The sequence below is a fragment of the Antechinus flavipes genome, chromosome 1 (genome assembly GCF_016432865.1).
Source record: "Antechinus flavipes isolate AdamAnt ecotype Samford, QLD, Australia chromosome 1, AdamAnt_v2, whole genome shotgun sequence".
NCBI lineage: Eukaryota > Metazoa > Chordata > Mammalia > Dasyuromorphia > Dasyuridae > Antechinus > Antechinus flavipes.
Window position 1 is genome coordinate 676,320,191 of NC_067398.1, and position 27,275 is coordinate 676,347,465.

Here is a 27,275-nt window from a genome sequence, read left to right on the forward strand (position 1 = left end):
CCTGGGTGGCCCCTGCTGCGGAGGGGAGGAGGCAAGGCAGCGGCAGTTACCTGGGGACCACAAACCCCGAAGCAAGCCCTATTTGGGGTGCGGCCGCCCAGGGATCTGGGGCTGACTCAAGGGAGGAAAAGAATCGAGCTTTCTGGGGAAAACCAGCCCATCCGTATGCAAATCTCGCGGAGGCTCCTCTCTCTCACTAATCCGAGAAGAACTGGCCCTAATCCGGCCCTGTCTCCCTCCGAGGCTCAGCCAGAGCACGAGCTGTACACAAGATCTCGGCTAATTCCTCTCCGCCTGAAACGGCCCCTTCCTCCCCCCAGCGCAGCCCGCTTCTTCCCGGTGACTCAGAACACTGCGACCCTCCCACCCTTCTGCAGAGCGGAGCCTCCCTGGGGCAAAGGCAGCCCGTGTCTCCCAACTGGTCAGAGTCCAGAGCGCACCGCGGGGGCTCAGAAGTGCTTGTGGAACTGAACTAAATGTCGGAACCGGGAGGGCCCTTAGAACCGGGAATGTCGGAACCGGGAGGGCCCTTAGAACCGGGAATGTCGGAACCGGGAGGGCCCTTAGAATTGGGAATGTCGGAACCGGGAGGGCCCTTAGAACTGGGAATGTCGGAACCGGGAGGACCCTTAGAACTGGGAATGTCGGAACCGGGAGGGCCCTTAGAACTGGGAATGTCGGAACCGGGAGGGCCCTTAGAACATGGGTCAGAACTGAGAGAATCCTTAGAACTGGGGATATCAGAGCTAAAAGGATCCTTAGAACATAGAGAATCAGAACTGGAAGGACCCTTTGAACATAAAAGGTCATAACTAGGAGGATCTTTAGAACCGGGAATGTCAGAACTAAAAGAATCATTAGAGCACAGGTTAGAACTGGGAGGACCCTTAGAACAGCGGATTTCAGAGCTAACGCATCATTAGAATATAAATCAGAACTGGGAGGATCCTCAGAACATAGTGTCAGAATTAGGAAGGATAAGAAGGATTAGGAAGGAGCGTCAGAATGAAAAAAGACTTTAATGCCCCAAATGTCAATGCTAAAAGGACCCTTAGAACTTAGGATGCCAGAACTAGGGGGGCCTTAAAGCAGAGTATCCATGTCCAGAAGGATCTTAGAACAGGAGAATACATAGAACACATAATATCAGTCAGGAGGGACCTTAGTACAAAGACTATCCGAGTTTGGAGGAACTTATCTCCCAGAAAGGGTTCCCATCCCCTTCTGCCCCAATCCTTATGTGGCTTAGATCCAGTTCATACTTGGGCTGGTGGGAGGTGGGGCTGGGGAGGAGGTCATCAGCATCCCCCAATCTCTCTCAATGTTTCCTAACCTCTCCCCCTTCAAGCCTCTGTCCACACCTCGGATGGCGGAGCCAGCCAAGTCAAAGCTGCCCAGGCACCCGTCGGACTGAACAGAGCTAGTGATGGACGTCGCGACTCGGGGCTTTCCAGCTTACTTGTCTGGGTGAGGATCAGGCAGAAGGAGGGGCTCTCCAACTGAACCCAAAGCCCTGCCTGTGGAGGGCCCACCAGAGTCCTGCGTGGCTCCTCCCAAGGTGGGCAAGCAGCTCCGGGTGGAGCAGAAGGGAAAGCGGACCAGTCAACAGCTTCCCAAAGATCAAAAGCTCCATTGAGACAAGCCAGAGCCTAATGAGGCTCATTATTTTTGGGTGGAGGCAGGTAGAAGGGAATTTGGAAAGGTCAAACTGGGCACATGGACCACAGAGCAGATCGTCTAGTCTATTATTCTTCAGATGGGGAAACTGAGGCTGCAAATTTGGGGAGCCCTAGAGCCCATAGGGACCCTCAAAGAGCTGTCCCATACCCCTGAGGGGCAGCCTTGGAGATAGGAAGAAGGATGTGGGCAGAGACAGAGATGTACGCATGATACCCAGACCTGAATTTAGGAGGCTTTTGATGTTTTCCAAGCTATTTCCCAGCAGACCCCACAGGAAGCCTTCTCAAGATGCAGCCAGAGGCCCTAAGCAGAAGAGGGATCAGGGAGCATTTCTGGGGCACCATGAAAGAGTGATAACTGTGAGCTTCCAAAGTCTTCTTTGAGCTCCAGGGCTGTGATCTTAGGATTTTCTTTTCCATTTTAAAGATGAGGAAATTTGTGACCCCTGAGAAAAGAAAGTCCTGGCCAAGGTCACGGGTGAGTTGATGGCAGGGCCCAGGCGCGAATCCAGGCTCCCTGGAAAGCTTCCCCTCCTTTTCTCCCCACAGCACCTGTGATGCCCTCTGAAGAGTGAGTTGCCTGCTGCGGGCCCAGAGCCCAGGGGACTCTCATCTGCCTGCTGACAGCGGTTTTCAGAGAGGCTGCCAGGCCCTGGGGCATTGGAACAGGTCCCAAGAGAGGGCTGGGGTGTGGTGTTCTGTGCCCAGGCTTCTGCCCTCCTCCCTGCAGCCCTTCTCCCAGGCAGGGCTTATGTGAGGGTGGCCCCCAGATAAGGGGGATTGCCACTGCTGTAAAGGTCAGGGAAGCTGGGCAGGCCATCCGAGGACAGGCTGGCCCATCCTGCCTCTCCAGTCAGCCTTCAACTCTCTCCCCGCACTCAGCACAGTCTCCCATCGAGAAGGGGCAGGTGCTAGAAGGGAGAGGAAAGAGAAAAGACCCTCAGGAGAAAATTCTGTCAGGATTGGATCAAACCTCATCTCAGCTGGAACTGCCAGCAGTTCCCATTAATCAGAAACAGATTTTGAGTGTCGTAAAAATTCTTAAATCCAGAATGTCAGAGCTGGGAGGGCCCTTAGAACCAGGGATGTCAGGGCTGGGAGGGCCCTTAGAATCTAGAATGTCAGAGGTGGGAGGGATCCTAGAATCCAGAATGTCAGAGGTGGGAGGGGCCTTAGAACCCAGGATGTAAAGTCAAAATTGAAAGCTAAAAACTTTATTCTGAAAAGAAATCATTCCATAGGCTTCACCAGATTTCCAAAAGCATTCAGAACACAAAACAAGGCAAGAATCACCACCATCTCCCCAATTTTACAGAGGAAACATAGAGAAGGGAGTAATTTGTCCAAGAATACATAGTTAGTAATGGCTGTGCCAGGTCCAGAGTCTGGTACCGGTTTGGGACCCTTTATATAAAACCCACTTCTCCCCTCCAACATACCTCCTTCTTCCAGGTTCTAGGATCTGGGAACCCAGCAGGAGACGGATTAGCTGGGTTCTGGAATGAGGGACTTTGTGTTTATAATTCCTCATGGAGTAAAGCTGACAATGCTCAGAATCAGCGCCCTCCAGGTACAACTCCTTTTGGGTCAGTATGTTCCAGGCTCTAATCCTAGCTCTCTATGCACACTGTCCTATGAGTCCAGGACACTTGTTTTCCTCTTAATTCCTCCCTATCCCACCTCTAGCTGGGCGTAGGCTTAGAACACTAAGTGCATCTGGAGATTTTGTCTTGAAGGTGCCAATATTTCAAAATAGCTGGAGGCTCATGGATGTAGATTCCCTTTCTCAACCCTTTCACAGCTTCTAAGTTCCTATTGTAGTGGGGAGCAAGGTGGAGTTGAAATCAAGTAGACTCAAGTTCAAATCCCATCCCACATGCTTATTTGCAGCAGAGTCATGAATATAGAAAAAAGAATATTAAATATTATAAAATAAGTTAAATTAACTTTTGATGACAATATAGTCATGACAAATAAAAAATATATATGTTTAATATATCAAAATTAAATGAAAGCTTCAGGAATGTTCCAATATTAATTGTGAAGAATTCTTATTTTATAAGTAAAAGCAGTGAAGGCTGAAAAGTTACATGATTTGTCCTGGGCCGCACAGAAAGTCAGCAGCCCAACAGAGACCTGAGCCCTTGCTCTGAATCAGTTCTCTTCCCCACCCAAAGCTGTCTCAGCTGGATTGTTTTCCCATGGGATGTATTGTGAAATGATGCACTCCTTGTCTCCTTCCTATGATTCACACCAGGAAATTAGGTTGGATCTAATTTAGTTGGAAGCTGGGAATGAGGAGTAAGAAATTTCTAGGAAGTAACCTGAATTCCAACAGCATCTGGAGACCAGATGTCAGCTGTTATAGTCTCTGGAATTGGCCAAAATTTTGGCTCCACTGTGATCCTGGGTCATGAGTGGACAAGGTCCAAGTGGAATTGGGCGGATCATTCCCTCCTGGGGTCCATGCTGGTGAGTGGTCAGGTCACATTTCAAGCCTAGAACATCAACCTAAGCTCCTTTGGGGGCCAAAATGCAGAACCATTAGGGTTACCTTTCCACTCAAGGAGAAGTCAAGAGGCAGATTTCATGGGGTCAGTCTGGCCAGAGGTAAAGACTCTGTATGTCTGTACCAGACTGTGCTTCAATGATACACCTAATGAAAGTAGGAGTGGAAGGGGATACATAAAGGGGGGACGGTGATAGAAGGGAAGGAGGTAGTTAGAAGCATAACACTCTTGAGGAGGGATAGGGTGAAAGGAGAGAGAAAATAGAATAAACAGGAGAGGAGGAATACAGTTAGCAATAGTAATTGGGAAAATAATATTTTAAGAGATTTTTCATTTTTATTTTATTTCCCCCAATTACATGTAAAATAACATTTCTTACATATGTACATTCATTTTTTACATATTTTCATATAAATCATGTCAGGAGGAAAAAAATCAGATCAAAAGGGAAAAATCACGAGAGAAGGTAAAAAAAGCGAACATAGTATGTGTTGATTTATGTTCAATTTCTATTGTTCTCTCTCTGAATGCAAATGGCGTTTTCCAGCCAAAGTTTATTGGTATTGCTTTGGATCACTGAACCACGGAGAAGAACCAAATCGCACAATCTGGCTGTTGCTGTGTACAATGTGTTCCTGGTTCTGCTTGTTTTACTCAGTATCAGTCCATGTAAATCTTTCTAGGTCTTTTAAAATCAGTTGTTCATCATTTTTATATAGAACAATATTTCATTATTTTCATATAGCAAAGCTTATTCCACCATTTCCCAATTGAGTACCTGCTCATTTTCCAATTCTTTGACACCACAAAAAGAGCTGCAACAAAGATTTTTGCACATGTGGGTCCTTCTGTGAAAAGAATTTTAAAACAAGTTTCTCTGATAAAGCCCTCTCTTCTCAAATGTATAGGGAACTGAGTCAAATTTATAAAAATAAGCCATTTTCCAAGTGATAAATGATCAAAAGATATGAATTATGCTTAAAGGGCTATAAAATTATGCATATGTTTTGATCTAACAATACCACTATAAGACAAGTCTCAAAAGAGATTTTTTTAAAAAGGAAAAGGACCTATATGTACAAAAATATTTATAGAAGCTCTTTTCTTAGGGCAAAGAACTGTGGGGATACCCATCAATTGGGAAATGGTTGAATAAATTGTGGTTGATTATGAGGGTATACTATTGTTCTATAAAAAATGATGAGCAGGATGCTCTCAGCAAAAGCTGGAAAGTCCTCCATGAGCTCATGCAAAAATGTATTATGTACAAAGTAATAGAAATGTTGTTGGACGATCATCTGTGAATGACTTTGCTATTCTCAGCAACACTGATTCAGCAACATCCAAGATTACTCTGAAGGACTTATGATGAAAAATACTATCAAACCCAGAGAAAAAAACTGCTTGTGTCTGAATACAGATTGAAGCATATTATTTTTTTATTTCATTTTTCTTAAAGTTTTTTTTTTCTTTTTTGGCAGGGGAGGGTGAAGATCTATGTTTTCTTTTGTAACAAGAGTTTTATGGAAATGTTTTACCTAATGTCACATGTGCCTTCTCAATGCAGGGTGGAGAGAATCTGGAACTCAAAGTTTTACAACCAAATGTTAAAAAATTGTTTTACATGTAACTGGAAAATGAAAATAAACTTTTATATATATATATATTTCTATGCACACATCTACCTAGTATACCAAATGTAATGTGCTTTCTTTTTTATTTATTAACTGTTTTAGCTTTTTAAATACTTTTTTCTTTTATTTTTAATACATTGTTTTATGAGTTATGTTGGGAGAGAAAAATCAGAGCAAATGGGATAAATCATGAGAAAGATTTTTTAAAAAAGTGAACATAACATGTGTTGATTTACAATCAGTTTCCTTCGTTCTTTTTCTGGATGCAAATAGCATTTTCTGTCCAAAGTCTATTGGGATTGCTTTGGATCACTGAAGCTTTGAGAAGAACCAAGCCTTTCATAGTTGATCATTCGCATTCTTGCTGTCATTGCATACAATTAATTCCTGGTCCTGCTTGTCTCACTCACTATCAGTTCATGGAAATCTTCCCAGGCCTTTCTATAATCAGCTTGTTCATCATTTTTTATAGAACTTATCTTCATGTACCACTTCTTCAGCCATTCCCCAGTTGATGGCCATCCACTCCTTTTCCAATTCTTTGCCACCACAAAAAAATCTGCTACATTTTTGCACCTGTGGGTCCTTTTCCTTCTTTTATGATTTCCTTGGGATGCAGACCTAGTAATGGCACTGCTGGGTCAATGAGTATGGACAGTTTTGTATCTCTTTGGGCATAGTTCCAGATTGCTCTCTAGGATGATTGGATCATTTTACAACTCCACCAGCAATGTCTTAAGTGTCCTAGTTTTCCCACAATCCTTCCAACATTTATCATTATCTTTTCCTGTCATCTTCATCAATCTGAAAGGTATGAAGTGTTACTTCAGTTATTTTAATTTGCATTTCTCTAATCAATATTTAGAGCTTTTTCATATAACTAAAATGGCTTTAATTTCATCACCTGAAAATTGTTCATATTCTTTGACCATTTATCAATCGGAGAATGGCTTGTATGTTTATAAATTTGACATATTCTTTATATATTTTAGAAATGAGACCTTTACCAAAAATACTGACTGTAAAGATTTTTTCCCCAGCTTTGTAGTTCCCTTTTGATAGTTTTGTTTGTGCAAAACCTTTTTGATTTAATGAAATCAAAGTTGTCCATTTTCTCTTTTATCATGTTCTCTAGTTCTTCTTTGGTTATAAATTCCTCTCTTATCCAAAGAACTGATATGTAAATTATTCCTTGTTCTCCTAACTTGTTTATGGTATCATCCTTTAAGCCCAAATCATGTAATACATATTTTTTAATGAAACATGTTGGGATACATATAAAGGACTGCTTGCCATCTAGGGGAGGGGGTGGAGGGAGGGAGGGGGAAAAAAATCGGAACAGAAACGAGTGTCAATATAATGTAATTATTAAATAAAAAATTAAAAAAAAAAAAAGAAACATGTTGGGATAGGAAAATCAGAATGGGGGAAAACATACAAAAGTGAACATAGCATGTGTTGATTTACATTCAATCTCCATAATTCTCTTTCTGGACACAGGTGGCATTTTGTCTCCAAAGTTTATTGGGATTGCCGTGGATGTAATATATCCACATTTTTTTTTTTTCCACAATCATTCTGAGGCAGATCACAAAAGGATTTTCATACCCATTTTACAGATGAGGAAACTGAGGTACTGGGAGGTCAATTTGACTAAGATCACTCAAGTGTTAGGGCCAGAATCGAAGATAGTATGGTGCAGAGGAAAGAATTCTCTATTTGGAGTCACAAATCTGAGTTCAAATCCCAATTCCTGTCATTTATTGTAACTTTCCCTGGGTCTCGGCTTCCCAGAATGGTAAAATGAAAGGGTTTCACAACTACTAAAAAAAAAAATGTTAATAGCAGCTCTTTTTTTGGTGGTAAAAGGAGGTGCCCATCAATTGGGGTTATGACTGGACAAATTATGTGAATGTAATGAAAAACTATTGTAAGAAATGAAAAAAAATTTGGCATTTAGAGAAACCTGACTTTTATGAATCAATTCACAAATAAGCAGAATCAGAAAAACAATTTATATCAAAGTTTAAAGACAAGAACTCCAATTAAGGGGAGTAGGGCTTTTACTAAGCACCCACAATATGCCAAACACTGCACTATTCTTTCTACAACTATTATCTTATTGGAGCTTACAATAACATGGGAGTAGGCAATCAACACAATGATTAATCACTATTCCAGAATACAAATGGGAAATATCAGATTCAGATCAAAATGAAACATGTCCCTCTCCTCCCCCCCTTTTTAACATAGCCAATACAGAAATGTTTTGCTCAACTATGAATGTTTAAAAAAAAAAAAAAAAAAGTTTGATTTTTTTTTTCCCTTTTGCATTGAGGGGGAAAGAAAATTAGAGAGAAAATGGATTTTTATTCACTTAAAAAAAAAGTTAGACAATATAGTAAGCTAAATTGAGGCCCCACCTGGCAGGGTCCTGACTAACTTTGCAAAGATCCCCATCTCTAAAATCTATGAGCCATTGAAACCCAGGCATTCTTAGTACAAATCCACCACTATTAGTTACATCATACTGCCTCCTACTGGCATGCCAGGGCATATGTGCAAAAATGTTTGTGGCAGTCCTTTCTATAGTGGCAAGTAACTGGAGACTGAGTGGATAGCTCATCAATCGAATAAGTTATGGCATGTATATATTAAGGAATATTATTGTTCTATAAGAAATGATCAGCAGGATTTTAGAGCGGCCTAATTTTTATGAACTGATGCTAAGTGAAGTGAGAACCAGATTATATACTGCAACAAGACCATACAATGATCAACTGTGACAGCTGTGGCTCTTTTCAACAATGAGATGATTCAAAGCAGTTCTAATACTCATGATGAAAAGAGCCATCCACATGTAGAGAACGATGGTGACTGAACATGGATCACAACATAGCAGTTTCACTTTTTTGGTTGCTTTTTTTCTTTCTTTTCCCCCTTTTGATCTGATTTTTCTTGAGCTTGATAATTATAATTGTACATGTTTAACCTATATCAGATTGCTTGCTGTCTAGAGGAAGAGGGGAAGTAGGGAGAGGGAGAAAAATTTGGAACAAAAGGTTTTGCAAGGATCAGCATTAAAAACTATCTGTATTGCATGTATTTTGAAAAACAATAGGCCTATATATATAAAAGAAAGACATTGTGGGTAAACCACAAGCTGGCTTCTCAAACCAGCTTTACCAAGCCCAAGGAGATGGGAGAGTGCACCATTAGTTTAAATGCAGAGGATGGCAGGCTTAGAGCAAGTATGAGCTTGTTTTGCCTAGTGGCAGAGAATGATATATGGAAACGATGGAATACTATTGTAATGTTTGTCCCTCACTCTAGATGAGGTCCAAAATGACATCATTGTTAAAAGCCAATTCATAGACGCCTTAGCTGACCTGCAGGAAGGGTCCTTCCAGTTTTGACTTCACAAGAAATGGATGAAAGAACCCAATCTCCAAAAAGCTAGACTAGGCAATCAGCCTGTGCCTGACAACCCTGTGACTAGCCCCCAAGGACCATGGCCTCTGGGGAGTGTGGAACCCACTATTTCACTTTCAAGAGCACTTTCATCAGCTCCAGAAAGGCGACGAGGTTCATTTACTGTCTGCACCCAAGAAAAGATCATTGTTAAGGAAAAACAAGGGTCTTTTGGGGTTTGGGTGCAATGTACAGGACAAAGCTATTGTAGTGTGGGCAATCAGCAGCATTAAAAAGCTCCATTTAAGCAGGCAGCTTTTGATTTTTACTGGGTCTCCCCAGGAGGCATTACCTCCCTTATCTTCCTCCTAGACTTGAAACTGGACACTAGCCTTAGCCTTGCTTCTCTCCATTCATTACTAAGTTCTGTGTGTTCCTGCTATTGAAGGACAGGAACATTATGGTTGATCAGACCAATACCAAAGGTCAGATACAAACAATCCCCATGAACATTTGGGGTGGATACCTACCTGCACATGTCAGGTTTCTTCGGGGCCAATTTTGCTTTGCTCAGAGCACAGAACCTTCTCTGATGAGGGCACACCATGAAGGGTGGTCCTGTGCCAGTCTCCCATGTCATACGATCAATCCTAACATTGAGAGACTTTAAGAGTATCCTGGCACCACTTTTTGTGGCCCTGTTGAGTTCATCTTTTTGGCAAGCATACATTTGGCATTTGAACAATGGGACCGGTCTAGTGGAGTTGTGTTCTCTGCTGTAGTTGGAATTCTAGGTAGTTTAAGGAAGGACCTGTGTCTGGTCCTGCCCAGGTGACCTTTAGGTTTTGGCCAAGACAACACAAATGGAAGCGATTCAGTCCTGGCACAGCACTTAAGGGAGGGTTGTACAGTCACCAGCCCCCCCCCCCCCCCCCCCTCCTCCAGAGCCATCTGGGTCCAGTAGCCAGTTATAAGTTAGGACCACATGGCTAAGGTCAATTTGAGTGAGGAAACATCCACAGTGATTAAGGCTAGGTGGAAATTGAGGTACAGAATGGCCTCTTTCACTCCCAGATTTTATTGTGATGTAAGAAATAATGAGGATGGTTTCAGAGAAAGAGGAAGACTTGAATGAATCAATTCAGATTAAGGTAAGCAGAACTAGGGCTGCCGTATTTTTACAGTAACAATGTTGTAAACGCCAAAACAAAGTTCTATTAGAGGATTCACAATGATTTCTCCACAATTCTCAAATTAACCAAAGATTTATTTCATTTTTTTCATAAAACTTATTAATCTTGCCTAAGCTTTTAGACTTTAATTTGGCATTTAAGTGGAGGTTTTTTTCTAGTTTTAGTTGCACATCCAATTCATTCATTTTATTCATGTTAAGTGAGAAAAATTTTTCCCCAAGAATTGTTTTTCCCCCCTTGTATTCTCAGTTGGCAAATAGGGATAACATGAGATGGATCTTTGCCAAAATAATGTAAATTCTTTGTCTAAGTAAAATCTTCCTATTATTTTTTTGTTCAACTTTGTTTTCCTACTTACTTGACTTCACTTGGAGTTTCCTTGGCAAAGACACTGGAATAGTTTGCCATTCATTCTCCAGCTTACTTTGGAAATGAGGAAGCCTGGGAAACAGGATTGTGATTTGCCCAGGGTTATCTAGCCAGTGTCCAAGGCTAGAATTGAATGCAAGTCTTCCCAACTCCAGGCCTGGTCCCTATATCTAGCAGTCACCCCAATTACAGCTCACCTAGTATTGCATTGGGCTATCTCAAGTGGTGGGATCCAAAACAATAACAGATCACCTGACACTGCCTCTTCCTACTTGCTTTTTCAGGCAATCTTCCCATTTAGTAAAAACTCTAAGGGTTGGGATCACAATCTCTGCACTTCCTTTCACCCTGGTAGTTAAAATTCCCTTATTTTAAAAATGAAAAACTCAGACTTAAACAACATGTGCCCTAGTGATACCATCCTGCAAGACCAAGCCAGCCTGGCTATCATTCCATGCCCAGGGCATAGCCCTTTTCATATGTACTCCCACTGCTTGGCAGCTGCCTAATAAACACTTAATGATAAGAGCTGCTGAGCAAACTGAGCCGGACAAGGGATGTCACATGCAAAGAGCAGTCCTCACACACCAGACTCCCGATTCTCCTGAGCTTTCCTGGCATGATTTCAGATGCAACATCTGGTCGATAAAGAAAGGAGAGAAATGGAGGTGGCTTACCAATTTTGGCCACCTACCAAGTTTCCAAAAGTTCATATTGACATCACTCAATGACTGAGCAATGCTCTGGCCCTAATTTTGGAATCCCCCTTTTTAGTTCTGAATTCTATCATTTTATGTGTCCAAATCAATTTCTACATCTGCAAAAGTTACCCCAGCTACCTCTCAGGGTTGTGAAGTCACAAAAATAAGAAACTACTAATAGTCAACTCAGCCCCCTGCCTCCAGCTAACCATGTTCTAAAAATTACATCTGCTCCGCGTTTCCAATTGGAAAATTTATTTAAACAGACCAAACAAAACATGTGCCTCCTCGACTCTGCATTCAGAAGAAGGTGTTGGGCCTCTTGGTAGTGAAGCGTGGTTTGTGCTGGCGACGCAGGACTCTGTGGGGCAGAGGGAACTTGATTTTGGAGTCCTGCAAATCAAGAGAGATTATTAGAAGGCCCCACTGCACCCTCCCACAGTGGGGACTCCCTAGAATGTAGAGCACACACTAACAGCCTGAGGCTGCTGCCTCAGTCAGCTTACTGTGGGCTGGGCAGGTTTAGGCTGAGGATACAAGGTAGAAATATTCACTCTCCCCTCCCACCATTTGTCTCATCTCAGCAGACTGCTTCTATTGTTTAAAGGTTACAAAACCTTACGAAGTCCCCAGCTGCACCTTGGAGGAACAAGTCCCCTTGCCTCTGAATGTGATATCACCACCACTGCCTTCTCTCACAGGGCAATCACGAGTGGGTAAAAAGATTGTACACACACTTAGTAAGTCGAAAATGTGGAAGGTGAGGGAACCTCAGCTGAGATCAGTTAAGTGATCTTGTCTGTTTTCTCAGAGAAGCCTTTCCACACAGACTAATCACTGCTGCCCAGACCATGGATTCCACCACTACAGTCACGTGAGGAGCAGATTCGGGAAAATACTCAAATGAGACCTTGGAAACCACTCAAGAAAGCCTGGTCATTAACTAAAGTCCTAGGGAAATGGAAAGCTTAGAAACTACTTTCCCCACCTAGTTCACCCATTTTACAGATGAGGTCCGAGTTGGAAGGATTTCTTTAGGGAAACCCTGTTAAATTCACTTACGTGAAACTGTTTGACTGCAGGCCGGCGGCACTTGCTGGCAGGAATTTCTTCCACTTTCATAATCTGGATGGAGTGGGCCCTGGCACGGTGACGGGCACCCATATCTCGATCTACCAAGACAATCAGAAATGGATTGAAAACAAGGACTAGCCTAACCCAATTCCTAACAATCTTCAAACCAGGCAAGTATGATATTCACTTTTAAAATAAAAATGCAACATTCTCATATTTGATACTTTTCATGACCACTCACTCCCTTCTAACCAAGTCCTGAACCTAATTTAACACTTGGTTACAACTGAACCCCATGCTCTGGCCCATCCCAGAGGACCCTGCCCAAATGTAGCCCAATTTAAACCCTATTTTCTCCACTGAGTCTTCATACCCCGCATGCCCAAGAATTTTCTCTTTGGATTTATTTCCTAATCTGTGCTTGTTTCTTTTAACTCTTTCTGTTTACTTGCTAGACAGTTAACCTGAAGACATGAACTAGCTCCAAATTTCAATTTCCCTGATCACAGGACCCTGCAAACAGTAGGCAATTCATAGGAGTCTCAGCCGACCTGCAGAAAGGGTCCTTCCAGTTTTGACTTTATGGGAAATGGATTTAAGAACCGAATCTCCAACAAGCTAGACTAGGAAACCAGCCTGTGCCTGACAACCCTGTGACTAGCCCCCAAGGACCATGGCCTCTGGGGAGTGTGGAACCCACTATTTCACTTTCAAGAGCACTTTCATCAGCTCCAGAAAGGCGACGAGGCTCATTTACTGTCTGCACCCAAGAAAAGATCATTGTTAAGGAAAAACAAGGGTCTTTTGGGGTTTGGGTGCAATGTACAGGACAAAGCTATTGTAGTGTGGGCAATCAGCAGCATTAAAAAGCTCCATTTAAGCAGGCAACTTTTGATTTTTATTGGGTCTCCCCGGGAGGCATTACCTCCCTTATCTTCCCCCTAGACTTGAAACTAGTCACTAGCCTTAGCCTTCCTTCTCTCCATTCATTACTAAGTTCTGTGTGTTCCTGCTATTGAAGGGTAGGGGACTGCTTAGCTGACTTTCCTCCTTTATGATATTCCCCCTGCAGAATGGTGAAGGCACTTTTATTGTCTCATCTCAGCACAGATCTATGGACAGGTGTGATTTATCATTGGAAATTGTCAGTTAAGCTCCTGTACAGTCATTTGAGGGCTGAAATTTCCCCAGTGTACATTTTAAGTTTATAAATCTACATTCCTGTGTGTACAGGCAAACTTCTGCATTTGCCTGAAGCAATGACTACTACCCAATATTAATGATACTGACTTAAGGAATCTTTGAAGCAACTTTAAAATCTGGTGTCCTGATGAAGAAACACTGATAGTCCTGAATAGGGCATCAGAAAGACACAGAATGGAATACAGAGAAACCAAAGTCTCAAGTTAAACCTGACATGTCCTGAGTTCTTGCTGTTCCCTAAAGGCTTGTTAGCCCAACAAAGAGGCCCTGGCCTGTTTCCTCATTAAGAACTTGTGGTGATTACCCAAGGAGCTGCTCTAAAAACCAATTAAGGTAGCATATAAAGTGACCTGATCAGGCTTGAAGCATCTTTCAATTTCTCCCTTACTTTGGGTGCTATTCCTGAAATTATTATCAATCACCCCCATGAGGATCAATAAAGCCTCTATGAGAAGTTATGTATTAGGTTTTTAAAATCAGAGAATCCAACTCCGTATTCTTTCCTACACCTATGTTTCCCCTCCCTAGGAACTGAGGTGATTGAAGGGAGGCTATAAATTTATGACTTCCCACTGCTGGCACTATCATTAACTTGGAAATCACTGCTTAAACTATAGAAAAATACAACTTGCCAGGTGAGCTAGTGCTTTTTGGCACTTTAAAGGTGCCCACTTATTACCTACACCTCAGTTAAGAAATCATCAACCTCTTCTACAAAAGGCAACTCAGCACTCCTGATGGCTAGGATGTCCACTGGATCACTGACACATGAAGGCCTAGTCCTGCCCTTAAGCATTTTCCTTTGTTCAAGAAGAGCTGATGCACAGAAGGCAGATAATGTTGCTACTTGCTATTAGAACCATTATTATTAGCTTGGGAGCTATTTGGATGAAGAGGCTGGGTCTGAAGGATCACTATTACTTCACTTAAATTAAGTAATCCAATATAAACATGTGTTAAATGGCTCAACATACTTCAATAGTAAATAGAAATGGACTAGTGGTATCTCTTCAATTAGCCAATAAGCAACTTGAAACTGTATCCAGAACTTTTAACTACTTCTCAGGTATAAGATGCACATAAAACTAAAAGTCTAGGCATTAAGGCTTAGTTGTGAAACCCTGAGCCCACAGTAGACCAGGTTCTTTAGGAAAAATGTCTCCAACAAGTCCCCATACCTCCCTCTTCCATTCCCAAAGACACAAAGCAGTAAGCTGTTAGAATCGCTGCCAACCAAACCTAACATTAGCTTCATTTAAATGCCCACTTAGCCTCCCAATCCCAGACGTAGGTCAGCTAAGCAAGTCCTTACAGCACTGAGTGACAGCACCAGCGGTGGTCAGGTCCCTGTACTCCCTGTACATGTTGTGGGTCCCACTCCTGGAATCGTAGCGCAGCCAGATGCCAAAGTTTTTCACCCTAAGAGGGGACTTTTCAAAGACCTAGTAAACGAAATTGAACAACACAAGGAAAACTCACTAAGAGAATCTTTATACAGTGTACACTTACCCCAGGACGAGACACCACCAAACCTTCCCTGGAAGAATGCCCCACTGGGGAAAAGTCAAGACAGGAACTTGGGAGGGCAGGAGCGCCATCTACAGGAACAGAACCACCCATCCCACTTTCTCCAGGAAGCCCCGTACCTGTCCGCAGTACACAATTTCTCCAGAAGACTTCTTCATCTTTTTCAGCTGGGAAACAAAGTACCAGAACCGGGACTTGGCCACAACATGGTTAGGAGCAAAGATGCGCATACGATAGAGAGGCGGCACTGGACTCTTGGGAGTAGGCAGGCAGCGCCCAACTACCTTGTACTCTCTCAGCTGAAATGATAAAGAACACCAAGAGGTAAATCACCCGGGTTTGGAGTCGGGAGGCGTTTGCCAGAGTCAGAGCCAAATACAGATCTATCAGAATTCTGCCCTTGGAAACACCGGCGAGTCAATTCTCTTCTGTAAACTAGGGATAAAACCACCTGGTGGTTAGTTTGCATATATAAATGAAACCGAAGTACTTGTCCCAAAAGGTTTAAAGAAAGTCTGGGCGAAAATCTCCAATTTCAACTTTTCCTTAGGAGAGCTGTAGAAACATCAACTCTCAGACAACATTTTAATATAACCATCGCAAGACCTGGATGGCCTCAACCTCCTGATGGTTTTCTTTCACTGAGATTAAAAGAAAGGTTTTTGGTCACAGTCCAACAGAGCACGGATAGCCTAGTACTAGGATGGGACTGGACAAAACTAACATTTTCCCCTTTGTGCCTGGAGTGTTTCATCGGGGGAAAAAAAACGATCCTTGGGTCAGAGTGCTCATTAACAAGCCAAAAAACTGACCCGGAAAAGAACATCTAATGGAACTAAGCCTCTGCTCTCAGTTTTCAGCCCACGCCGTCTTTTCTCCACCATTTTGTCCTGTGAGGGCCATCCCTGCCCGACTTGTCCCCATGCCCAGGAAGAGCCCTTACAATTAATGGTTCTAGACTTCCACCCACTCCCACCTACCCCTAGTTTTAGAGACAACACTGGATGCCACACGGGGAAGGTGACCAAGGACGGCACGGCTAGGACCCGAATTCAGAACCTCTGAGATGTACGCACAGGGACCAGGTGGAGGTCCAAGAGCTAACCAAGGGCCAAGGACCCGGGCGATGCGGCAGCTCGTGGCTGTCCAGGCCTGACAAGGCGGAAAGAGATCTCCAAGAGCCTCCTCCCTCTCCGGCTCCGCGGGATCCACGCGGAGTCGCCATGTTGGCCCGCACCTCGGACCCTCGTGCGCAAGCGCGATGGGAGTCTGCTCGAGGAACCGCGCGGTCGCCCCGTCCACCTCAGGTACGGTATTCGAACGGCGGGCCTCCCGGGAGTCTGCGCTCCCTCCCTTTCCCTCTGGACCCGGCCCCGACCCCAGCCCTGGAAGCGGCGCAGGACGCTTACGGTGCCTGAGGCCTTCATGGTGCTGCCGCCTCACTCCCCGCCAACCCGCAAAAGGAAGTAATGCTGTGGCGTGCAGCGTCTCACCACCCTTCCGCTACAGGAAATCCCGCCCTCTCTGGGAGGAATACGGACACCCTTATTCTCATAGGTGCGAATGCCCACTCCTCAAGACATCTACTCTTCTTATTGGATAAATCTTCATAGTTCTCCTGTCTCCGCCCCTGTAAGAGAGACTACAATTCCCATCATGCAGCTCCTCCCACGAGACTAGATTGCAATTTCTACCAATAGGCAACTGACAGTTACGGAAGGAAACTTCAGAGTCTAAGGGGCTCCTATCCTCCAACCCTCTCCTCTCCCCGCCTCCGCAGTAATGCCGAAAGAAGCCGGGAGATGTAGTTTTCCCTTGCCTTTTTCTTCCGACCTCATTCCAGGTACGTACGTACCTCCGCCTTCCCGGCATGCACTTTGAAATTCCTAGGACGATAATCTTATCGTTTAATGTCAAAAACGGTCAATTCACTTAGGCTCGGAGTCCCTTTGGGCAGCAGCAGGGGAAACTAAAGCCCCGCGACGCTACAGCCGTTACATTCCAAGTGTATAGCGTTTAAGAAGCAGCTACCGTGTCTTAAAGGGCAGCAAGGCGGCTCAGTGGACAAGAGCCCCAGGTGCCAGAGACTCCTGTACTTCCCAGCTGGGTGACTGGGACTAATCGCCTCGCCCTGTTGGCCTGATTCCCCGTCTATAAAATCACTTCGGTATCTCTGTCAAGGAAACTGAGATTCTGGCCAACGGCACCGTTTGCCTCAGTTTCCCCATGTTTAAAATTGAGCTGGAAAATGAACGGGAAAACCTCCAGTATCTGCCAAGAAAACCCCACATGGGTCATGGAAAGCTGAGCACAAGTGAAAAGTGGTTGAACAAAACCCACCGCGGGAGCCCTGGAAGTGTCTGCCCTCCAAGGGTTTATGCTGCAATGGGGGGAAAGGGAGCTGGTGGTCTGGAAATGCCAAGTGTAAACAGTAAATAAACACTGAGGACCTACTATGTGTCGGGCATCATGCTAAGCACTGGGGTTACAAAAAGATGCTTGTTACTACCCCTCCCCCCCTTACCAAGATCTGCCTTTCCCTGGCAATGCCCATCCCCAGCCCCTCTCCTCTCAAAATTATACTCTCTAGTTAGCCAATTCCACTGTTTACTCTCAAATCCTTCTACTCCTTTATCCTATTGTCTCTTATTTCTTCCCAACCCTCAACCCCACATTACTCCTATCATCTCCCTTCTCTGCTCCTGCTAGCTTGCTTCTAAACCACTTGCTTCTAAGCCCTACAATCTTGCTAATTGGGTACATTATGAATGTTAAATAATTTCAACTCAATTCAATAAATTCAATTTAAATAATTCCAAATAGACCCTCGCTACAGGAAAGCTATTCTTTTCTCTTTCCTAATCCCCTCAACTGCTAAACTTCCAAACTATTTTGTATTTTTTCCTAATCCCCTCAACCACTAAACTCCCAACTGTCTTGTATTTAAATGGTTTGTCTTCTTTTTGCAGGGTGTATCCTAGGATGTAAGCACCTTGAGAGCAGGAATTGTTTCATTCTTTATATGTGTATTCTTGGGCCTAGAACAATGCCAGGTAGATCATAGGTGCTTAATCAATTGATTGATTGACTTAATAATGAACCTTTCACAATCTGGCTCTAATCTAGATATATTGCTTATTAATTCCCCTTCATGCATTCTAGAATCTAGCCAAATTTGTCTTCTCAATGTTCTTTCAAAACCCCCAATTTAACCTAATATTTTTGTCTCCATCCCTTTTTACATGCTATCCCTCATGTCTGGAACATAATCCTCACCTCAGTGTCATAGAATTCATGTCTCCCCTGTATGCTCCAGCAGACGTCTAAAAAAGGTACCTGTGAAATCTGGACAATATATTAGCACCATTTGAATTGTCTTAGGAAGATTCTGAAGATCACCTGGCAGGCTAGGATACCAGACACTGCGGTCCTTTTCAAACTAAACTGCCAAACTTATTCCAAACCTCTTGCAGAGAGCACAACGCCATTGGGCTGCCACATTGTTTGAATGCCAAATGTAGCCTTGCCAAAGAGACTATTTTATGGAGAACTCACACATGGCAAACGCTCACAGAGTGATCAGAAAAAGCAATGCAGGGACACTTTCAAAGTCTCTCTTAAGAACTTTAGAATTGATTGTGTGACATGGGGGTTACTGAAACAGGACTGCCTAACATGGTGTGCCCTGCTCAGAGAAGGTGCTGTGCTCTATGAGCAAAGCAGAAGTGAGTTAGCCCAAAGGAAATGCGAAATATGCAAAATTAGAGAAGCTACCCCAAATATTCATATGGACTATTTGTGTCCGACCTGTGACAAGAGCATTCTAAGCTTGTATTGGTCTGATCAACCACCTAGGACACATTAACTTAACTCTAACCTAGGGAAGTCACTTTGGTCCTCTTCAAGAATGAAGGACAATAACCAACCAACCAACCAAAAAGGCACCAGATGGAACAATCCCTAAGATCAGAGACAAACATGGTCAGCTTCTCCATCTAATTCAGGACTGCACAAAATATCCAGAAGCCTTCAGGAGGAAGCCAGCATGATAATGGCCTGAAGTCTGAATTTTCTGGGTTATTTAAATCCAAGCCTCTCTCACAGAGCCTGACACATGTGGGTGCTTTCATCAGGGATGCCCAAAGAGAGGCAGAAGTCATTGCGAGCTGTGGGCAATCAATACCCAACTCCAAAGACCTTGGCACTGGTTTGTTGGTACAGCAGCAGGGGAAAGAGCCAACCCCCACTGGTCACTACCCAGGCAGACAAGACTTTGGGACTGGGGGATGCTCTCTGACAAGAGATAAAGTCATCTCAACATCCAAGACTTAGTAGGAAACTCCAACAACCATAGTGGGGGACAGAGCCTATTCTTGGTTGAAGACTTCATAAGGAAAAAGAGACAGAGAATGAAAGGTCAACATCCAAATGGGGCCAAGAAGAAGGAGGCTAGAGCCAGAGGTTTGGGCAGTTAGGGGGGTGCCAGCCACTCCAGCCCAAACTGCAGAAATGTTCAAACCACAGAGATCAATGGGCCTCTATCGAGACCATCTGTCCAACCGTGAGGCAGCATCTGGCCTAGCACAAGGCCCCAATCCAGAACCTGAAGCATGGAGGCAAACAGAAGAAAATATCAAGCATAGTGAAGACATACTGTGGGCTGAAGGGATAAACCCAGAAAAGAGCATCCTCACAAAGGGAAGTACCTCTGAGAAAGAATGACTTGGTCACAAGGACCCCAAGAATGACGGAATAATGAAAGCAAACATTTAAAAATGGAATTAGATTTTAAATAGGAGCCCTGAAGAACAATTTGGAAGAATAGATGGTTTAGAATAGAAAATGAAAATCTTTCCCAAGCATGGATCAAATAAACTAAATCTATAAAACAACAAGCTATATAATGATAATAATAGGATTTTATATAGCACTTTAAGATTTACAAAGTACTTTACATATATTATCCCATTTGTTTCTCACAAACAAATCTCTGAGGAGGGTACTATTATTATCCCCACTTTACAGATCTTACAACAACCCTGTGAGGTGGGAGATCTTATCATTTCCATTTTACTATTGAAAAAACAGATCAAATGACTTACTCATACCATAAAGCTAGTCCATGTCTGGGTCAAGATTTGAATTCAAGTGTTCCTGACTGCAGATCCAATCCTCTATTCACAGTGCCATATAAGTGCTTCATTATGAACAAACTTAAAAGACTGAAAAATGAGAAGAATATGATCAGAAACAACTGACCTTGAAAGTAGGTCAAGAAGAGATAATTTAAGAATGATCAGACTCTGTTCAGGACCTATTATAATATGACCACCATGATTCATTTAATAATTAGAATTTTGCTACTGCAAGTCCTAGCCTTTTTTACTCAGCAGAGTATAAATTAATCGATATTACTTTCTATCAGACACATAAGACATATAAATTGCCATAGCACATGTATATTATATACACATGTGTTTATGCATGTGTATATACATATAAATACATATGTATATAGTTTTATGAAAGCTCATTTATCCATAGCTACATTTACAAGCATGTCTTTCAGTCTTTGTGTATTAGAAGTTCATTCCTGGCTGAATAAATTGTGGTAGATGATTATGATGGAATACTCCAGTGCTTAAAAAAAAAAAAAGGATGAGCTAGATGCCCTCAAAAAAAGCTAGGAAGTCCTCTATGAACTGATGCAAAGCAAAATGTACTATGTATAAAGTAATAATAATATTTTTTGTAATAATAATATTTGTAAGATGATCAGTTGTAAATGACATAACTATTCTCAGCAATATAATGATCCAAGACATCTCTGAAGGAGTTATGATGAAAAATGCTATCCATATCCAGAGAAAGAACTAGTGGTATCTGCATACAGATTGAAACATATTTCTTATTTTTCTTGAGAGGTTTTGTTGTTGTTGTTATTCTATATTTTCTTTCATAACATGACTATTATGGAAATGTTTTGCATGACTATATATGTATAAATTATATTGAATTGCTTAACATTCTCAATGAGAGGTTGTAGGGAGGAAAAGAGGGAGAGAATCTAGAACTTAAAATTTTAAAAACGAATGTTAAAAAAAAAATCTTTGTTTTGGTCTTTTCTTCCCTGTTCTCTGTGAAGACAGTGAGCTTTAAAGATTGTTGTGGCCATGTGTTGTACTCAGCATAGCATCAATGCCCCAAGGATCTAGGCCACCAGAAATTGAGAAAAGAATTTATCCAACATTTGTGCTGTATCAGAACATGAACTTAGTACTAGTGCTATGTAGAAACAAGTAAATTGAACCTATTCTCCTCCAGAGACCAAGGTGTTATAAGGGAGTATGTGTCCCTCTTATACTAATGTTCTAGCTTTACAGAGTGTCCCAAAATTCTTAGTACGGTTTAAAGCTACTATACCAAATTGTATGGCACTAAAATTTTGGGGGCGTCTTGTATCTTTGAAATAAATTTCCTTTTATAAAAGGTATGATGTGTCTGACTGAAGCTGATAAACCAATATGAGCTTGGAAGGTTCTTACATATGTTGGACACAAATAGTACAATTGGAAAATTGGTTTTTGACTCCATTTGATGTCATGTCATCCCTTTTTGAGCAAGAACAACAATAACCAACTAACCAACTCTTAGTAAAAACTAATTTTATCAAGTGATTAAATGGAACTGGGGTACTAGTCAAAGGCTCCTAACAATGCAGGCAACAAGGCTAGTACCCTCCAGGTACCCCACAAAACTTTTCAGGAAGCCTGAAGGGTTGCAGCCTACCCTGGTAAACGAGACTAAGCATATAAACCATACTAGTTTCTGGATCCGAAGCTGAAAATTAAGACTTAGTACTTGCAGCTGGTCTTAAATCACTTCAAACTGCTGGAAAAAATGAAAATGGAACTGGCCCAGAAAGCAAGGTCAGAGATTGCAGATTACATAGCTTTTGAGAAGGATGAGCAGGTTTGGAGCCATGTGGATTAAGAGAAGATTCTCTTGCAAAGGGCACTGAGATATTAGAATTCTACCATGACCTACTGACAGCCTCATTCAGCCTGATTTGTTACATGAAGGATTAGATACTGGTCCAGCTAAATCTGCATCCTCGTTGATCTGTTACTTCTGGACTTTAATCGGAAGCATCTGAGTTGAAAATAGCTTTGTGCTGAGTATAGTAAAGAATATGACATACTCTGTAGAACAGACCAGATAGGAAGAATGAATAACAGGCTAACATATAAATGAGAGTGGAGGCTCCATCCAAAATTTTGTAGAGAGATACTTGCTTGAGGTGGCCAAAAACTACAATGTTCTTTATGAGCCTGACTCGTGGTAAAAGTTCCTCATGGAGTGAAGACAGATTTTATTGGTGTTGGATTCACAGATAATGGGGAAAAAAATAAGATGGTCATGTCAACATCTTACATTTTATACAAAGATAAACTTCAAGTGGATTAATGAGTTAGACATAAAAGATGACATCACAAACAAAAAGAGAAGTATGGAAGAAATTATCTTTCAGATCTGTGGATAGGGGAAGAATTCATTTTTGTGGGTGAGGCATTTCATTCATGTCTGACTCTTCTTCCTGACCCTATTTGGGATTTTCTTGGTAGAGATACTGGAATGGTTTGCCATTTCCTTCTTCAGCTCATTTTACAACTGAGGAAACTGAGGGAAACAAGATTAAGTAACTTGCCCAGACTCACGTATCTGGGGCTAGAGCTGAACTCAGGAAGATGAAGCTTTCTAATTCTGAGCCTGGCATTCTATTCACTGTGTCATCCAGCTGCTTCAAAGAAAATCTTTTGATCCCCAAAAGAAAAGGACCAACAAGATAAAATAGGCAATTTTGAATATATAAAATTTAAAAGCTTTTGGACAAACAAATCTAATATGTTAAAAATTAGAAAACTGGTAAATGGGAAAAAGTCTTTGCAATGAGTATCTCTGATAAAAGTTCCATATACAAGATTTATAAGGAATTTATTAATTTTATTCATCATAAATCAAGCACTCTCTCCTTTCCCAATAATAATAAATATATAAATACATAAAGCATTCATCTTGGCCCAAACAGCCCCATCGCAAATGACTTCAGAAATAAAAGCCTTCATAGCCTCTTGGCTATGTTAAAATTGACCAAATCAAAATTTTAAGACTAAAGCCATTCTCTGAGAGTGATCGGGCAGTTCTTATAGGAAGAAGTCCAAGTTATCGTTACCTACATGAAAAATGCTATGCTTCCTTATAATTAGAGAAAACATACTTACTGTTGGTAGACCTCTGTATTGATCTAGCCATTCTAGAAAGCAATTTGAAACTACAACTAGTTGTCAAACTGTGTGTATAGCTTTTGATCCATCTATACCATTACTCAGCCTATACCCCAAAGAGATCAAAGAATGACAAAAGGGACTTATATGTATAAAAATATTTATAGCATCTCTTTTTATGGGAACTAGAAATAGGAAACTAAGAGGACACCCTTTTTTGAGGAATGGCTAAACAAATTGTGGTATATGAATTTAATGGAATATTATTATACCAAAAGAAATTACAAAATGGACAATTTCAGAGGTAAATAAAAAGAATCCCATGAATTGATGCAGAACAGAATGATCAGAACCTAGAGATAAATTTACAAGTCAACAATGAAGAGAAACATCTTTGAAAGACTTTAGGTCTCTGATCAATATAATGATAAACCAAATGTCTAGAAAACTGAAGATGAAATGTATGAATCAGTTTCTCCTAGAGAGGCAAGCAACTAATAATACAGAGAGAAAAACATACATTTTTGGCCAGGGCCAGTGTGAGAACTTGTTTTGCTAAACTATGTATAGTTATAAGTTTTTTTTTTCCTTTCTTCATTCCTTCTTCCTTCTTTTCTTTCCTTTTTTTCTTCTTTCTAAAGTATATGGGAAGGACATATTATAAATGAATATAAAAAGTTTTTTGTTTGTTTGTTTTTTTAAGAAAAAAAGATATCCTAAAACAGGAAGACAAGGAGTTAGTAGATTTACAGCATCAGTTACTGAGTCCCAATGGAACAATATCTATGCCCATTTCTCTGCCCATGCCATTACCAAGTTTTCCTTTCTTATTGCCAGTTCTAAAGGGCTTATCAGATTTTGCTAATGAAGATTTATCAACCATTTCCAACATCCATCCACTCTAGATACCAACAAATCCTTCTCCCTAAGGCATGAAATGTTGGCAATGTTAATATTAATTTAAAAAAAAATCTTCCTTTGCATGGGTTGCTGTTTGTGGCTTTAAGCCACCAAATCCTGCAAGACCCTCCTCAAAAACTACTGGTCTCTATGACTCTGTTGCCTGAATTGCTATAACCAAACAAATGTGTTGATACCAACAACTCAGCATCTGAAAATACAGACTTTGGGGGCAGCTACGTGGTGCAGTGGATAGAGCACCAGCCCTGAAGTCAGGAAGACCTGAGTTCAAATGTGATTTCAGACACTTAATACTTCCTAACTGTATGACTCTGAGCAAGTCTCTCAGCAATATATATATATATACTTAGATGATCTTTCCCTGAGATTTGAAGAAATAAAGAACAAAACGTAGATCCTTTTCATCCTTTCAACTATTTTTTGTGTTTTTCTCTCTGTGTCTCTTTTTGTCTATTTCTCTATCTGTCTCTGTATTTCTGTTTCTGTCTCTTTCTCTTTGCATCTCTTTGTTGTCTCTCTGTATCTCTGATCGTCTGTAGTTCTCTCTTTTTTTCTGTCTCTCTGTCACTTTCTGTCTGTCTGTTTCCCTGTTTCTGTCTCTATTTATTGCTATACAGCTCCAGGATTTGGGAACTGGGACTAGGCAATTACTATAATGAAAAATTCTAATTCCTGTATTTACAAATGTTCATTTCTCCCTAAACTCTTCCTGCTATACCAACTTTTGCCATTTTCCAGATCTTCATGACTAAATGGAATGAAAATCCTCCAAGAACAAAACAGGGAAGGGATGATTAACTCCTTAAAATATACTTATCTCCTCTAAATAGGATTACAGGTTTTATTCTTGGCTGTTTTGAATCAATTTCATCGGGGAAAAGGAAAGGGAAAATACCATGGGAGAAGCTAGACCTTGTTAGACAATGGGGAAGAGTGTAATTTGAGAATTTTTATCCCTAGGCTGGAGGCAGAACTCAGAAAACCCTTAGTAAAGAGGGCAATGTATAAAAATAAAAGAATATTTATATCTATATATTCATGAATATACATATATATTATACACACATACATACACATGTATATATTTTACTGGCTATAAAATGATATTATGTCTGGATTTAATTGCAAAGTTTTGTGAAAAGCTGATGATATCTGTTCTCTCTTAATTCCAGTAGATTTTCAGGGAGACAGTCCCGCACTTTTACCATTTCAGTTGGAGTACTTTGTTTCTTTTCCACGAGAGGGCAGCCTTGGACAGCTCCCTGCCTTTCCTATAATATATCGAAAACTTTTTTCATGTCCTTTCACCATTGATATCTGAATGACAATTTATAGATGAGGCAGAAAATGTTTGTTCAAGGATTCTATCTGCCTTAATACAAACATTCAGGGTTCTCTAGGAGTATGATCTGGGAATGTGAAGGGAATCTATGAAGATTATGTGGATCCTTCAGTAATTTAATCTTAAATAATTTTGTGGATACTCACACAAATCTGTTTGGTCTTTGCTTTCCCCAACTGAAGCTTCTGACATTCTAACTCTTCTGTTCTACTTTAACCTATTAGCCAGCACTGCTTTCTACAAGTGAGAGAAAGATGGGACCATTCCTTTCTGTATATATAAGCATGTGTACATAAGTTTCAAATAATATTTTTTTGGCAGAGGTATATTGGGAGTTGTACTTACTCCTAAAATAAGGTAGAAATTTTTTTAAGTTGATTTTTCGTTCCCTATGAAGTGTAAGCATTTCATAGGTAAATTCTCAAGGGGAGAAAAAGTCCCATAAGCACCTCAATAAGACACTTGAAAGAATAATCCAAGATCATTCTTCTGGCATTTGTCAAATAATTTAAAGCAAATGCCTTGGAAGATAATTTCCATATCATTTTGCATGTATCCTATAATTATTAATTGTCTTTTGATTTTTTTGTCCTTATTCCTAAAATCACTCAAGGAAGTCTTTCTTCTTATCTCTCTTGACTCAAAAAACGTGATAATAACTGACATCAGAGATAAAAAGACTCCTTATCTCCATTGTGTGTCAACCTTGAGTAAATCAGGAAATATTCCACTCTCCTGGGTTATCTCCTTCAGGCTGTTACTATACTTAAAAATCCCAAAGTGTAGATCTAAAAACAAAAGTATCAGATGGCCTTGCTTCCCACCAGTCACCAAGTTGGAGCTCATCAAATAAACAAACAAAAACAAAACAAAAAAACAAACAAAAAACCAACTTCCAAACCAAGAAACAAAGAAAAGAAAAACACCACCAAACCTGTAAATACATATCACAGATGGAATTTTTGCTACATGGAAATTTTAGCTGGAAAGACATCTATTTGTCTTTCTAACCAATTTGTACACACAGATTTGGAGGACAATAGCAGTCTGCTCTATTTTCCAGCCCTGATCTCAGCTATATAGAATGTTCTTCAGTAAACTTTTTTGTTGTAGTTGAACACTTAAAGTATGTGTATGTGCCTTTTCTATTGCTTCTAGTGTGGACCCAGAGTTTTCACATAGTCATTCATTTGGAGAGGACTTTACTACAAATATAGTAAATCAGTAGGGGATCCTCAATTACACATGAGCGATGTCTAATCGATATTCCCTGCAAATCAAGACCAACAACAACAACAAACAAACAAAAAAAACCTAGATACTATTATTTCAAGAATCATAAGAGAATCTTATTGTTCAGATCTATTAGATAGAGAGAAAAGGGAAAATAGAAATAATCCACTAATCATTTTTTGAAACTCCAAAT

General features: G+C 41.2%; 1 protein-coding gene, 2 non-coding genes and 1 pseudogene across 3 annotated transcripts; 1 reads left to right on the forward strand and 3 right to left on the reverse strand.

Annotated features, from left to right (window-relative positions):
- Positions 1-9,346: 9,346 nt before the first annotated feature.
- Positions 9,347-9,483, reverse strand: LOC127546090 (small nucleolar RNA SNORA68). Its single transcript, XR_007949951.1, has one exon. It is a non-coding gene; the product is annotated as a small nucleolar RNA SNORA68 (small nucleolar RNA).
- A 2,252-nt stretch (positions 9,484-11,735) lies between these two features.
- On the reverse strand, positions 11,736-16,822 carry RPL18A (ribosomal protein L18a). The gene is made up of 5 exons (XM_051972380.1): positions 16,711-16,822; positions 15,421-15,600; positions 15,087-15,216; positions 12,560-12,669; positions 11,736-11,890 (listed from the first exon to the last, which is right to left on the reverse strand). Exons 1-5 carry the CDS (start codon positions 16,726-16,728, stop codon positions 11,798-11,800), a joined length of 531 nt encoding a protein of 176 aa, XP_051828340.1. The 5' UTR covers positions 16,729-16,822; the 3' UTR covers positions 11,736-11,797.
- LOC127546091 (small nucleolar RNA SNORA68) lies at positions 13,257-13,393 on the reverse strand. Its single transcript, XR_007949952.1, has one exon. It is a non-coding gene; the product is annotated as a small nucleolar RNA SNORA68 (small nucleolar RNA).
- A 2,614-nt stretch (positions 16,823-19,436) lies between the features above and the next one.
- On the forward strand, positions 19,437-22,646 carry LOC127548400 (IST1 homolog; annotated as a pseudogene).
- The last annotated feature ends 4,629 nt before the right edge of the window (positions 22,647-27,275 follow it).

Excerpts from the sequence above, each read along its gene's own strand:
- RPL18A (XM_051972380.1), bottom strand. Across the intron at positions 15,217-15,420 it reads AAATTGTGTACTGCGGACAG|GTCTTTGAAAAGTCCCCTCT; the intron begins GTACGGGGCTTC and ends TTCGTTTACTAG. Across the intron at positions 11,891-12,559 it reads CTGCAGTCAAACAGTTTCAC|GACTCCAAAATCAAGTTCCC; the intron begins GTAAGTGAATTT and ends CTTGATTTGCAG.